At 35.9% G+C, this 14815-nt stretch overlaps 2 protein-coding genes across 7 annotated transcripts in view; both read right to left on the reverse strand.

The window, feature by feature from the left end:
- The window catches only part of rgl3a (ral guanine nucleotide dissociation stimulator-like 3a), a 39477-nt gene extending 39236 nt beyond the window's left edge, over positions 1-241 (reverse strand). For 5 of the 6 annotated variants that reach the window (XM_056459480.1, XM_056459477.1, XM_056459478.1 and 2 more), the window contains exon 1: positions 49-241. The gene's annotated coding sequence lies outside the window, so the exon portion shown is untranslated. The remainder of the gene's footprint in view (positions 1-48) is intronic. The other variant, XM_056459479.1, reaches the window with a different exon arrangement.
- An 8505-nt stretch (positions 242-8746) lies between these two features.
- The window catches only part of odad3 (outer dynein arm docking complex subunit 3), a 10268-nt gene continuing 4199 nt past the window's right edge, over positions 8747-14815 (reverse strand). Inside the window, 4 exon segments of the mRNA XM_056459251.1 lie at positions 8747-9040; positions 11582-11666; positions 11833-11982; positions 14356-14512. Coding sequence (XP_056315226.1) covers positions 8910-9040; positions 11582-11666; positions 11833-11982; positions 14356-14512 — 523 coding nt within the window. The 3' untranslated portion in view covers positions 8747-8909.

Raw genomic sequence — 14815 nt, forward strand, 5'->3', positions numbered from 1 at the left:
AAAGTAGAAATTCTGCATCACATTAAACAAGACTCATTTGTACATTACCTGAAGGTCTCACCGTTGTAAACAAAGGAACAGGCCTCCTTTTTCCGTTTTACAAGCCGTGCCGCCATCTTCTTTTTGTAAACTCATTACTCGCAAAACTCGTCGTTAAATATTTCGCGTGAAAACGAAAACTTTGACGGTCAGAAGAAAGAAATCACACCATTGTGTGTTCACCTGAAGCTCGCGCAAACTGACAGTGCGCAAAGGTGTGAGGTGTTATTATGAAAGAAAAAAATGTCATAGTTGCTCATAAGCTGACAGACTACATTGCAGAACTAATGAGTCACAACCATAGGTCACAACAACCATGATATTTAATGTAGACTTTTAGACGTGAATATAATGATTTATTATATTTTTATATAGGAAATTAATTTGGTTTCTTTGGGATGGATAAGTAGTTTTGTATCTATCTTTTTTACTTACTATCTTTACGTGAAATATGGGAGTCATTTGCATTGTGAACAGATAAGGAAGTGTTTTTTTTAAAAACTGGTTATCATTATTATCGTCAAAGTTCATCAAGCAAATATTTAAAATATTACAGGCCCTACAATATATATTAGAATAAAATCAGTCCCATAGACTGTAAAAAAACGTCTTTCTACGGCAATATTGCAGATATTGAATATTACTATACTGTAGAAAATACAAACGCAAAAAATTATCCAGAGGAACAAAACACAAAGGTGACACGGTGGCTCAGTGGTTAGCACTGTTGCCTCACAGCAAGAAAATGTCGCTGGTTTGAGTCCTGGCTGGGCAGGGGCGGACTGGCCGTCTGGCAATTCTGGCAAATGCCAGAAGGGCCGGAGCAGTTTTAAAATGTGGGCCGGTCAGGTTTTTTTTTTTTTTTTTTTTTTTTTTTTTTAATATGTATTGTTTTTGCATGCTGGCAGCTTTTATCTCTTGCAAGATGTGAATATAATGCTGCTGTTGATGACAACAACAACAATAATAATAATAATAATGATGATTGATAATTATAATAATGATACATGTTAAGCATTTGGGCCAATCGGCGACGGCCGGCCGGTCTCGAGATGGGCCGACCCAATCAGAGGCTGTGGATCACGCTGATGTAATCAAAATCTGGCAAGATGGTCAAACAGTAAATGCAACACAACGCAAGCTAACGTTAATGTCAAAATATGGACCGTAAAAAAGGAAAGGCGGTGCTGATAAGGTCAGAGAGAGCAAGAAAAGGGCTCTAAAATCAGATGCTGCCAAATGCATAAAATTAACCGAAATATTCGCGAGAGGAGGTGTAAATGCATCGGAGGACAGTAGCGCGGTAGAGGAGGTAAGAAGGGAACAGAAAATAAAGCAGGTCACACATCGGATGCGCCGCAACACGGCGAGCACATGACAGTTGAAAGTATGGCACATCAGACGCGCATATTCACATGACAGCTGCCGACTTGTGTACCTTAGAAAGTTAGAAATTAGAATTCTGAAATGCATGGCGTTGCGCGGCGCGACGCTGTGCGTCGCCGAGCAGCGCTTCTGGTGTGTGACTGACCCCCTTAATTATACTAAAATAAAAATAATAATTAATTTTAATGTCATTCACGCTACTTCTGACAGTTTTTGACAGTAACCTACACTGTGTTTAACAGTTAACTCAGCGTGGAACTCCCATACATTTTAAAATATCATTATAAGCAGATAACGTGGAATTTATGGTATACACAGAACAGCTATAGCTATAGTACTGTAGGAATTTATAGTCAACTCTAAATACATAGCTAGTCTTTAAAGTAAAACATTAAATACATGCATATGTCACAGTATGTAGGTGGAACATAGACTTCTTTTACAGGCAATATTGTAGTATATCTATGCAATAGTCAGACATTGGCTTGCTTGTGTTCTTCCTTTCCTGACTCCTGTGTTCATCTAGTCAAACTAGAATGTTTCTGGACCCAGTGGCAGTGCAGATAGCCTGACTGCTGCAGCAGAGTCAAGTGTCATGGAGGTAGGAATACAGCCGTAAGAGAAACACACCCTGACACAAATGCTGACAGTTTCTTAATACTGTGTACAGAAAACTGATATAGAAACCACAAACCAGTTAGGGGTTGTCAGTGGGGGCTAGTTCACCACAGATATCTGGTCAGTCAGAGGCAACGAGCTGCAATCAATCCAGAATTCTTTATTCTTTTTCCACAAAGTTTCCAACAAGTACTAAGCATGCAAGTGCTAAACATCACTTCGGAGTATCCATGTAGGTTGGTGTGTGTGTGTGTGGTCCCGAAACAAATAAGAATAAACTGTCTGATTGCCAGAAACACTTCAAAATAAAAGCTCATGTAAGCCTTTTTAAGACTGTGGCTAATTAACGATAAATTAACCCCTATGATAGGAGTAGCCTGTGAATGTGTGTCACACACACACACAAATGGAGATGCAGCACTAGCAACACTTCAGCATACTTTATATAAAAAAAAGCTATATATCATGAAGGATTAAAAATGTACAAATCTGCTAGTACACACAAATATTTCTGCTTTTTTGTTATATATTGTATTGCCTTTTGTGCTACTGTTATTACTTAAGTGTAATAAAGTTTTTTTTACAGACGCTAGGACACATTTCTCTATATAGGACACTTTTGCAAAACTCTTGACACAGTGAGCACAACAGAAGTCTATGTGGGCTGAACTAGGGATCAATTCTCATTGTTTTGGCACAAAATGCATTTAATGATTACATCTCTCAAATTTCATCAATTCTTTTTTCACTCAGACACAACAACTGACAAAATTCTTTGGACATACAGGACATTTTGCACATGCTGCGTGCTGCGTGTCCATTTGTGTGTAAAGCTCTGTGTGTGTGTGTGTGTGTGTGTGTGCGTGTGCGTGTGTGTGTGTGTGTGTGTGTGTGTGTGTGTGTGTGTGTGTGTGTGTGCGTGCGTGAGACACATTCAAAGGTTACTTCTATCATATAATAGCAGACAAACATTTTTTATTAAGTTTTTACTGTATGTATACATTTTTTATAAAGAGGTTGTTTTTGTTCCAGTCACATACATTTAAATGTTTTAATATCTATTACATTTGGCACTGCGTATATTATTTCACCATCTGTACACTAATATAATGTGTGGATGTGCGTGTCCATGGGTGGGGCTGTGTCGGTGTGGTAATGTGGGCTGGTGTGGCTACAGTGCCAGGGCTGAATTTTTGTCCCAGTCCGCCCCTGTGGCTGGGTCAGTTGGCATTTCTAGTTTGTATGTTCTCCCTGTGTTGGTGTGGGTTTCCTCCAGTTTCCCTCACAGTCCAAAGACAGGTGAATTGAATAAACTAAATTGGCCGTAGTGTATGAGCCGAAGGAAAATTAATTAATGAATGACAAAACAAGGCATCACGGTGGTGCAGTGGATAGCACGATCGCCTCACAGAAAGAAGGTCGCTGGTTTGAGTCCCGGCTGGGTTAGTTGGCATTTCTATGTGGAGTTTGCATGTTCTCCCCATGTTGGTGTGGGTTTCCTCCAGGTGCTCCAGTTTCCCGCACAGTCCAACGACATCTGCTATAAGTGCTATAAGTGAATTGAATAAACTAAATTGGCCATAGTTAGGTTCAGATGGAATCTGTGGACATTTTTTGCTATTTCTGTGCAGACTTTTGGTAAAAATCTGCAGATTTATGCGGAATAAAATAAAAAGTGATAACTTTTTATCTTGTATTTAATGTTTACAATGCAAATCCAATTAGATCTACTTTTTAAAATATATTTATATATATATATATATATATATATATATATATATATATATATATATATATATATATATATATATATTAAAAGACAGAAAATATTACTTTAAAAACTGTATTGTAAATAAATCATATAAATATTTTCATACTAGTCAATAATATTACTGAAATGAATTTAAAAACTGAAAAAATATGATTTTACACACATTTACACAAGTAAATAAACAGAATAAATGAGGGGCTAAAAATCTGCGGAATTCTGCACACGCGGATTCCGTGCGGGTCTAGCCAGAGTGTATATGTGTGAATGAATGTGTATGGATGTTTCCCAGTACTGGGTTGCAGCTGGAAAACATCCACTGGGTAAAACATATGCTGGATAAGTTGGCGGTTCATTCCGCTGTGGCGACCCCTGATTAATAAAGATATTAAGCCAAAGAAAAATGAATGAATGAAAGACAAAACACAAACTCAAAATAGCTTTCTCATAAATTGCTATCACATAAAAAATAAAATAATGCATGGTCCTCTCACTCAGTTGTCCTTGCAACACAATCTTTTAGATTTTCCTAAAGAAAACAAAACTCTTTGGTACTTCAGGAATAAATAAAATAAAGTAAAAATTTGTTTACAGACTTTCATATGCAATTTAGGAAGTAAAGGAAGGTCTTTTTAATTTGTTACAAGCAGTTTTGTTGTATTAGTTATTAAAAATGTAATTAGTTAATACACACAATTTGTACATAATGCCTCTCTAATAATCTTCTTAACCATGCTAGAACAGTGTATCTAACAATAACATGTTTCTTTAACGAAGTCATAGGCAACACCAGTGTGTTATATAATATAATTAAAAGCTTTGTTTAAATCCATTTGAGGTTTATGCGCAAGTGTATATGCTCGAGACACATGCAGAATATCTGAACATCACCAATGACTGCATTAAAGTTTCATAATTTACACTGTTTATGTAAGCCTGTTTTCTCAGCAGTGATTTCATTGGCGGTGTAAAGCATGGCTGTGAATAAAGATACATTAATGCTGTTAATTAGCTTAAATCAATGGTCTCAAACTCAATCTCCCAGCTCTGCATAGTTTAGCTCCAACCACCTCCAACTCACACCTGCTTAGTTTCTAGCAGTCTTGAACACCTTGATTAGTTGGATCAGCTGTGTTGGATTAAGGTTGGAGAAAAACTGTGCAGAGCTGTGGCCCTCCACGAATTGAGTTTGAGACCTATGGCCTAAAATGACAAAGCATTGCATGGACAGAAACAATCTTAGATTATAGGTTTATTATCTGTAAGCACATGCCTCGGTTAATGGTAGTGAGGCCTGAAGGAATGCTCTCACACCCTGATGTACAGCTCAGATCAGCTCCAGTGCCTCCACCAGACTCTTATATAACAGTCAGAAAGGACAAAAAATAGGACAAGCACACCTGTACATGGAAATGCCATTCTGCTTAATATCTAGAAGCAGTATTAAAGGCATAGTTCACACAAAAATTAATACTCTCACCTTTGACTTGTTCCAAACCTGTCTGATTTTCTTTCTTCTGTCGAACACAAAAGAAGATACTTTGAAGAATGCTGGAAACGTGTAACAATTTACTTCAATTGCATTTGTTTTTATAGTCAATGGTTACAGGTTTTCAGATTTCTTCTTTAGTGTTCAGCAGAAGAAGAAAAAAACTATCCCTTTAATAAAAATCCCAGTCATGCTACAGTAGTAATATAGTCTGTGATTGGACTTTGCTATAAATGAGTTCTCATAAAGCATTTGTTTATATGAGCAAGAAGAAAATGTTATGGCAATAAAGGATGAATTCTGTGAATATTTCTGTTGTGAAAACACATGGCGGAGATTTGGGGCTGTTTACACGAAAGTTTTCAACTAAAACGTTAAACCTTTTATGCAGTTTGACAGTTCAATTACACATGACAATGGCATTTTAGTGCCATGAAAACACAAACCTTTGAAACCAGTGGAAAATTATATTACAATCATCTTGTTTAAACTAAAAGAGAAAAAATTTGTGACATTGTGTGTGTACTGTTGCAATCAGAATGATTAAACCCCCTTTGATTATTCTTTCTTTTTTAAATATTTCCCAAATGATGTTTAACAGAGCAAGGAAATTTTCACAGTATGTCTGATAATATTTTTTCTTCTGGAGAAAGTCATTTTTGTTTATTTTCGGCTAGAATAAAAGCAGTTTTTAATTAAAAAAAAAAACATTTTAAGGTAAAAATTATTAGCCCCTTTAAGCTATATATTTTTTGGATCGTCTACTACAGAACAAACCATCGTTATACAATAACTTGCCTAATTACCCTAACCTGCCTAGTTAACCTAGTTAAGCCTTTAAATGTCACTTTAAGCTGTGTAGAAGTGTCTTGAAAAATATCTAGTCAAATATTATTTGCTGTCATCATGGCAAAGATAAAATAAATCAGTTATTAGAAATGAGTTATTAAAACTATTATGTTTAGAAACGTGTTGAAAAAATCTTCCTCCATTAAACAGAAATTGGGGAAAAAAATAAATGGGGGCTAATAATTCACAGGGTTTAATAATTCTGATTGCAACTGTAGCAAATTACGTGTGTAGACTATACTGTAGGTATGAAAGTGCTTCACAAACTTGACTAACAAAACAAGGGTGGACTACAGGATTGTATTTGTACAGGCGCATTTTTTCTAACTGACATGAATGATACAGGGTGTTTAGGCATGTATGCAAAACATTTCAAAGTCACACTATGTTGTTATGTAAATGTATTGTATGTGTTCTTTTAAAGTAGAATGCAATGTTTGCCATTCATTCACTTTCTTTTGGCTTAGTCCCTTTATTTATCAAGGGTCGCCACAGCTGAATGAACCGCCAACTTATTCAGCATATGTTTTACACAGCGGATGCCCTTCCAGCTGCAACCCAGTACTGGGAAACACCCATACACTCTCACAATCACATTCATACACTACGGCCAATTTAATTTATCCAGTTCACCTATACTGCATGTCTTTTGACTGCGGGGGTAACCGGAGCACCCAGAGGAAACCAACACCAACACAGCGAGAACATGCAAACTCCACACAGAAATACCAACTGACACAGCCGGGATTTAAACCAGCGACCTTCTTGCTGTGAAGCGACAGTGCTAACCACTGAGACAGTGTGTCATCTGCAATGTTTGTACAGTTGCAGTTTAATAAATAGTATTTTTGTTCTTTCATTGGAGATTGTAGGTTACAGTATAAGTCACAGTAAGTCTTGTACACTACAGTTCAAAAGTGATCGGTAGGATTTAACGTTTTAAATTTTATTTTATTACATTTTTGTCATCTTGTGTAAGTTCACAATTGTGTGAATTTGCTCTGAAATGCTGCATTTGATCAAAAACAAAAGTTCAGTTATTACTAAAATGCAAAGCTAATGGGGTATATGCACACAGACTTTTAATTTTAGTCAGCCAGGCCCTGAGCTTCCGGGTTAATTGTCATCCCAAGCAAAATCGCTGCGTTTAAAATCTCGTTTATTTAAAAATCAGTGATCTTCACAGCCTGGCTGAGATACGATATAAAGTAGATATCAGACCAAACAAGAAGCACTGCATTAAATTCTATTTTTCCCCACTATGTCTTTAAAATATGGAAATTCGTGTTACCCCAGAATTTTCAATGGAGTTTCTGCGCTGGCCTGCTGCTAATGAGGGCACCTGCGTTTAAACGGTTTCTCATCTATTTTTACGCTTTAACAACCAAATGAATGCTTAAGTCTATTAAACTGATTTGAATTAGATTACAACATTGATGCTGTAGGAGGAAATTGACAATAGTCACATAAACCTATCATCATTGGCTGACAAACACTAGCTGTGCATATAGCCCATTGTTCAGCACCATTAATTTATGTCACATGGGTCTTTAGTAATTATTCTAATAAGCTAACTTGAAGCTTATTAAACATTTCCCATTATCATCACCATTGAAAAGACATAAAAACTGTTTTAAAATAATTTCCTGGATTCTTAGTTTGACAGTTAAATACACTGCACCCACATAGAAATCTGATATATGGCAATACTGTATATGCAAATTACATATGTGATATATATTAGCTATCATTTTATGTGTTCATATAATATATTTCAACAAATATGTACATATTTGTAAAACTAATGGTTGGAAAACAAATAATATATGATAATATTTCACTAACATCTATTCGAAATATACAGTGCTCAGCATATATAAGTACACCCCCTACAAATCTCTCATTTACATTCATATTTTCTATAGGATGCTTTACAATATTATATTTGTGCATATACATTAGTTTTGTCAGTACTGAAGCCAAATCTGGAGCTAATCTAACAAAATAACTTATGATAATGTTGCAAAATTAGTAGCCCAAATGTATAAGTTATAGAGAAATATTAAATACAAATTTTTAAAAATAGCAAAATTCAAGAGAAAAATATATATATATATATATAACATTTTGGTGAAATTTTGTAGTTTGTTTTTTTTATATATATATTTTGCTTGAATTTAATAGTATTATCTTTCCATTTCTAAAGATGTTCTGTGACTAAAATATTATTTTAATAAATATATCTTTTAAATAAATCAGTTTTATATATATATACATATATATATATATATATATATATATATATATATATATATATATCTCTATATATATATATCTCTCTATCTCTCTCTCTCTCTCTCTCTCTCTCTCTCTCTCTCTCTCTATATATATATATATATATATATATATATATATATATATATATATAAATAATTTGCATATACTTTCATGTACATTATGACTGACAGTGTACGTGTGTACATTTTTCAGATTCTGTGCTGTGATGGTATGTCTGCTTTATCTTGATCACAGGTGTCATGTGTGAAGTGAGATCTTTAACAGGTGTCACATTAGACTCACGAGTCTTCTGGCATGCAAGTAATCATGTGCACAAAATAACAATGTTTATTGAAATCAAACTACATGTTCAATCCCTTTATTTGTCTTAAGCATGAATGTGCAGAATTCTAGAATGATGATGAAGCTTCAGTGTTTTAAAGTGGATCAGATGCTAACGAACCCTCATGTGGCTGGATCAGATCAGAGTTTACCCTTCCTTTTTTTAATGCGAGTCTTCCTCTTGGTATTTGCGTCAATGATTGCCTGCGACTGATGCTTCAGGCTGAAGCGGGTGATGATGTCGCCTTCATCATCGCCGCTGTCCTCCTCATCTGTTGACAGAAAACACATGCAGGTGTGTAACGCCTTTATCTAATAAATGTGTCAGCTCTGGCATAGTATGGAGCATTTGTGGTTAGGGAATTAGCCTTGTAATCGACAGGCTGCAGGTTTAATTCCCGGTCCAGGATGAAGCTGCGGTCACACTTGACTTTTCTTTCCATAGACTTTCATTCATACGCACGCGAATGCGTCAGAGCGGAAACGCAAGGTCATGCATCAAGTTTTGCATGTTGTTGCAGTGCAAAGTTCAAGCTTGGTGAACTCTGACCTGCGAAATCGCATCACTTGACTGCGCGAGACCAATCGACAGGACAGAAATTGAAATTTTAAAACATGGAGCAATCGCTGGATTTTTTAATGTCTAAACATCTTGCTTAATCCCGCCCATTTTCGCAGCGCATGACGACAGAATTTCGCACATACAAAGCCCAGTGTGACCGCAGCTTAATGGGGAGAGTGGATGAACCACACTCTCTCCACATTTGATACCTACCTGAGGTGCCCTTGAGCAAGACACCTAACCCCTTATTGTTCCCCGAGCGCCCAAAGCAATAACTGCTCGCTGCTATTGGTAACCATACTTGACAATATCCATTTCACTTCACTCCAATTAGGATCCACCGTATTCTTAGGGCCAGATTTACATAGGGAAAAAAAGTATATATATATATATATATATATATATATATATATATATAAATATGTGTGTGTGTGTGTGTATATTATATTATATTGGGCACAATCTTCTTACTCCATCCTATTATTCCACATTCAATGACAATACATCATTAGTTAGACAACTACTCAATAGTTAAAACTATCTCATTTTTCGTTTCAATATAGCTAACAACACAAGAATTATTTTCTCCACCTGTAAAAGCATTACCTCCATTGAACAATGACATTTCAATTATCGTCATTCACGTTTTCATAAATTCATCAAGTGACACAATGAAATTACGACAGTACAAAACATTGAAAATGTATTTTCATATCATTTTTTTTTCATTATTCACTTAAAATCCATGATTCACAATGCTGTAGATAAACGATAAAGCATTAAAGAAACACCGAAAGATTCAAGTTCTCATTTATTACTTTTGATGCAAGTGATTTTAATTTAGAAATCCAGAACACCTCTCTTTGTAATGTATATGTATATATACACACAGTTGAAGTCAGAATTATTAGCCCCCCTTTGACTTTTTTCTTTTTTAAATATTTCCCAAATTATGTTTAACAGAGCAAGGAAATTTTCACAGTATGTCTGATAATATTTTTTCTTCTGGAGAAAGTCTTATTTGTTTTAGTATAGCTTAAATAAAAAGCTGTTTTTAATTTTTTAAAAATCCATTTTAAGGTCAAAATTATTAGCCCCTTTAAGCTAATATTTTTTGATAGTCTACAGAACAAACCATTATTTTACAATAACTTGCCTAATTACCATATCCTGCCTAGTTAACCATATTATTCTAGTTAAGCCTTTAAATGTCACTTTAAGCTGTATAGAAGTGTCTTGAAAAATATCTAGTAAAATATTATTTACTGTCATCATGGCAAAGACAAAATAAATCAGTTATTAGAAATGAGTGATTAAAACTATTATGTTTAGAAATGTCTTATGAAAAATTTTATTTCCGTTATACAGAAATTGGGGAAAAAATAAACAGGGGGGCTAATAATTCAGGGGGGCTAATAATTCTGATATGTAATCTATATATATTTAAAGACACTTCTATACATCTTAAAGTGACATTTAAACGCGTAACTAGGTTAATTAGGTTAACTAGGCAAGTTAGAATAATTAGGCAAGTTATTGTTTAATGATGGTTTGTTCTGCAGTTCTGTAGACTATCGAAAAAATATATAGCTTAAAGGGGCTAATAATTTTGACCTTAAAATGGTTCATAAAAAACAAATAAGACTTTCTCCAGAAGAAAAAAATATTATCAGACATACTGTGAAAACTTGCTCTGTTAAACATCATTTGGGAAATATTTGAAAAAGAAAATAAATTCAAAGGGGGGCTAATATTTCTGACTTCAATTGTATATGCGGCATATAAATGTTTCAAATGGGGAGATATATATATATATATATATATATATATATATATATATATATATATATATATATATATATATATATATATATATATATATATATATATATATATATATTTATTTATTTATATTCAAAAATCCCCATTTGAAACACATTTGACACTTCATGCCTCCAAAAACATTAATATTCATTATAAAACTAGATTTGGGAACAAAATATGATATTATGAGTCAAAGTTATGCCTAAACACTGCAATTGTGAGATGTATATAAAAAATCATTTTCAGAAGTAGTTATCCTTTAGATTTTTTGATGATATTTTCAGATTAGCTCATACTGTACTTTAACTCTGAGTATTACGACTTAGTATTTCAGAATCTGTACTTTTCAAATCATAATTATGACTTTGTATTAGGCATCTCTTGTTATGTAATAGAAATGTGATTTCATGTGGAACGAGTGTCTCACCATCAAAAGGATCCTGTTTGTGGGCCTCATGCAGCTGAATGCGAGTGTTGTACTGGGGTATTTTTCTCGCTATAGTGGCATGGAACTGCAGGGAAGCAGAAAAAAAATATCAGTAAGGGCTATTTTACATCTTTAAAAAAAAACAAAGATAGCACATGTTCCTAAAATAAACAAAAACAACAAAAATTATGGTTTACTAGTTCTAACTCTTCATAAGGGCAAAATAGAAAGACACTAATGGCATTCCTCACCTCTTCTTCTTCCATCTCCTTCATGATGGTTGCCAGATCATTGCCCTGCAGTTCCTCCTTGAGCAGCACGAGTTTCTGCTCAGCCTCAGTCATCAGCTCCAGTATTTGCTCGTCTGAGTCTGGAGACAGCTGTGGTTCCGGACCCTTCATCTGCCAGAGACGCAGAAAAATACTGATTTACAGGTATAAATATACACCTTACTAGTACCAGGTTGAACCCCCTTTTGCCTTCAGAACTGCCTTAATCCTTCTTGGCTCAGATTAAACAAGGTACTGAAAATATTCCTCAGAGATTTTGGTCTATATTTACATGATTGAATCACACAGTTGCTGCAGATTTGTCGGCTGTACATCCATGAAGCGAATCTCCAGTTCCCCCACATCCCAAATGTGCTCTATTGGATTGAGATATGGTGACTGTGGAGGCCAGTTGAGTACAGTGAACTCATTGTCATGTTCAAGAAACCAGTCTGAGATGATTCGCGCTTTATGCGTTATCCTGCTGGAAGTAGCCATCAGAAGATGGGTTCACTGTGGTCATAAAGGGATGGACATGGTCAGCAACAATACTCAGGTAGGCTGTGGCGTTGACACGATGCTCAATTGGTACTAATGGGCCCAAAATGTGCCAAAGAAAATATCTCCCACACCATTACACCACCACCACCAGCCTAAACCGTTGATAGAAGGCAGGATGGATTCATGCTTTCATGTTGTTGATGCCAAATTCTGACCCTACTATCTGAATATCACAGCAGAAATCGAGGCAACATATTTATAATCTTCTATTGTCCAATTTTGGTGACCCTGTGTGAATTGTAGCCTCAGTTTCCTGTTATTAGCTGACAGGAGTGGCACTCGGTATGGTCTTCTGCTGCTGTAGCCCATCCGCATCAAGGTTGGACGTGTTGTGCGTTCAGAGATGCTCTTCTGCATACCTCAGTTCCAACGAGTGGTTATTTGTGTTAATGTTGCTTTTCTATCAGCTCGAATCAGTTTGGCCATTCTCCTCTGACATCAACAAGGCATTTGTGCCCACAGAACTGCCACTCACTGGATATTTTCTCTTTTTTAGACCATTCTCTGTAAATCCTAGAGATGGTTGTGTGTGAAAATCCCAGTAGATCAGCAGTTTCTGAAATACTTAGACCAGCCCGTCTGGCACCAACCATGCCACGTTCAAAATCACTTAAATCACATTTCTTCCCCATTCTGATGCTTAATTTGAACTGCAGCAGATCGTCTTGACCATAACTACATGCATAAATGCATGGAGTTGCTGCCATGTGATTGGCTGATTAGAAATTTAAGTTAACGAGCAGTTGGACAGGTGTACCTAATAAAGTGGCCGGTAAGTGTACTATAGATTAGTCATCATAACAGAGGGCATTTACATACATGACTATTTCCTCATTCTCCCTGACCCTTAAAAATAAACAGGCTATTTTTGCAACATTTTTGAGTACATTTAAGAGAAGTAAATTACACAATTGAAAGTTTTATTAGAGCAATAAACCTTTAAGAGATGGTAATTTTTCAGATATTAAAAATTTTCAACCTTTCATTAGGTTTTTTCTTCTGTTGAACACATAAGAATATATCTTCCTGTGTGTTCTGCATAAGAAAAACTAAGTTTGAACAAGAGAAAGAAAAAATAAGTTTGAACAAATTAAGGGTGAGTAAATTCAAGAGTTCGCCTTGAGCTGTTGATTGATTATAAATCGTGTTTGGCATGCTTTCCTGGGAGAGCTTGTGAGATCCTCGAGTCCAGGGCTCCCTCCCATTGCAGGGCGAGAGGGGAGTCTGAGATCAGGTAGGTCTCGAGAACTCCTCTGCTTGATAATGGTAAATGAAGATTATTAATAGCTATGAAGAGTGTATGCTGAATTCAACGCTTGTCTATGATGTCGATTTAGTTATCTCAATTTACTTATGTTTCATGTTTTTGGTCTGTGGGAGGAAACCAGAGAGCCCGGGGAAAACCCACGCAAACACGGGAAGAACATGCAAACTCCACACAGAAATACTGACTTGGCTAGGTAAGATCTGAGCCAGTGACATTCTTGCTGTGAGGCAATGATGCTAGCCATTGGGCCTCTGTGCTGCCCTGACAAGGAATAGGGAGGAGCAGGGATGGAAGGGGGGATTCTTCGAGATGAAGATGGCTAAGATAAGATACTCTGGTTATTTATAGTGATTTAGGAATCGTCTGATTGCTGAATCGTGCGTTAGCTAATGAGGACCAGCTGCTATCAATCATAAGCGCTTGCTCCTCTTGAAATTAGTTTATAAACTTTACTAAATGACAGAACTTTAATTGTTGGGTGATCTATCGCTTTAACATTTTAAATAGATATCGGGCAAGAAAATTTAAGTCTAAAAACCTATGACCTCTTGAAGCTCCAGGAAACCTAAAGTTCCTAGAAGCCTATTCGTAGAAAACATGTCTATTATTAACCAGGGTTATAAAAGGGCATGTTTTGTGGAGCATGTTTAATGTGTTTGACTGGACTGATTAAGTACCGGTGGGATGTGCTGTAGTTTGTCGCTGAGCTGCTGCACTCCCGCTCTGACAGTGTTTAGTATGTGTGCGAGTCTGTCCAGATGATCTTTAGCTGCGTCACGACGCTGCTGCTCCTGCTGTAGATGAAGCTCACACTCCCGCAGCATCTGCTCCGCGCTAAACAATCAAATAAAAGAAATACAGAGCTCACCAATGAGAATAATGTTATTATATCATGCCTTTCAGAAAATGTTAAGACTAAGGGTGCATGTCTACTGAAGCGTTTCTGCATAGCTTAAAACACCAGGTAGGAGTTGCAACAGATGTTTGTGAGTTCATAAGTCCATGGCTGAGGTTTCTTAAAGGTAGAGTTCACCCCCCGAAAAAATCTCATTTTCAATGTCATTTCACTATTTACTTGCCCTTATTTTGTTTAACACAAAGATATTTTGAAGAAAGCTGAAAACCCTTAACTATTGA

Source organism: Danio aesculapii, chromosome 6, assembly GCF_903798145.1.
Source record: "Danio aesculapii chromosome 6, fDanAes4.1, whole genome shotgun sequence".
Lineage (NCBI taxonomy): Eukaryota > Metazoa > Chordata > Actinopteri > Cypriniformes > Danionidae > Danio > Danio aesculapii.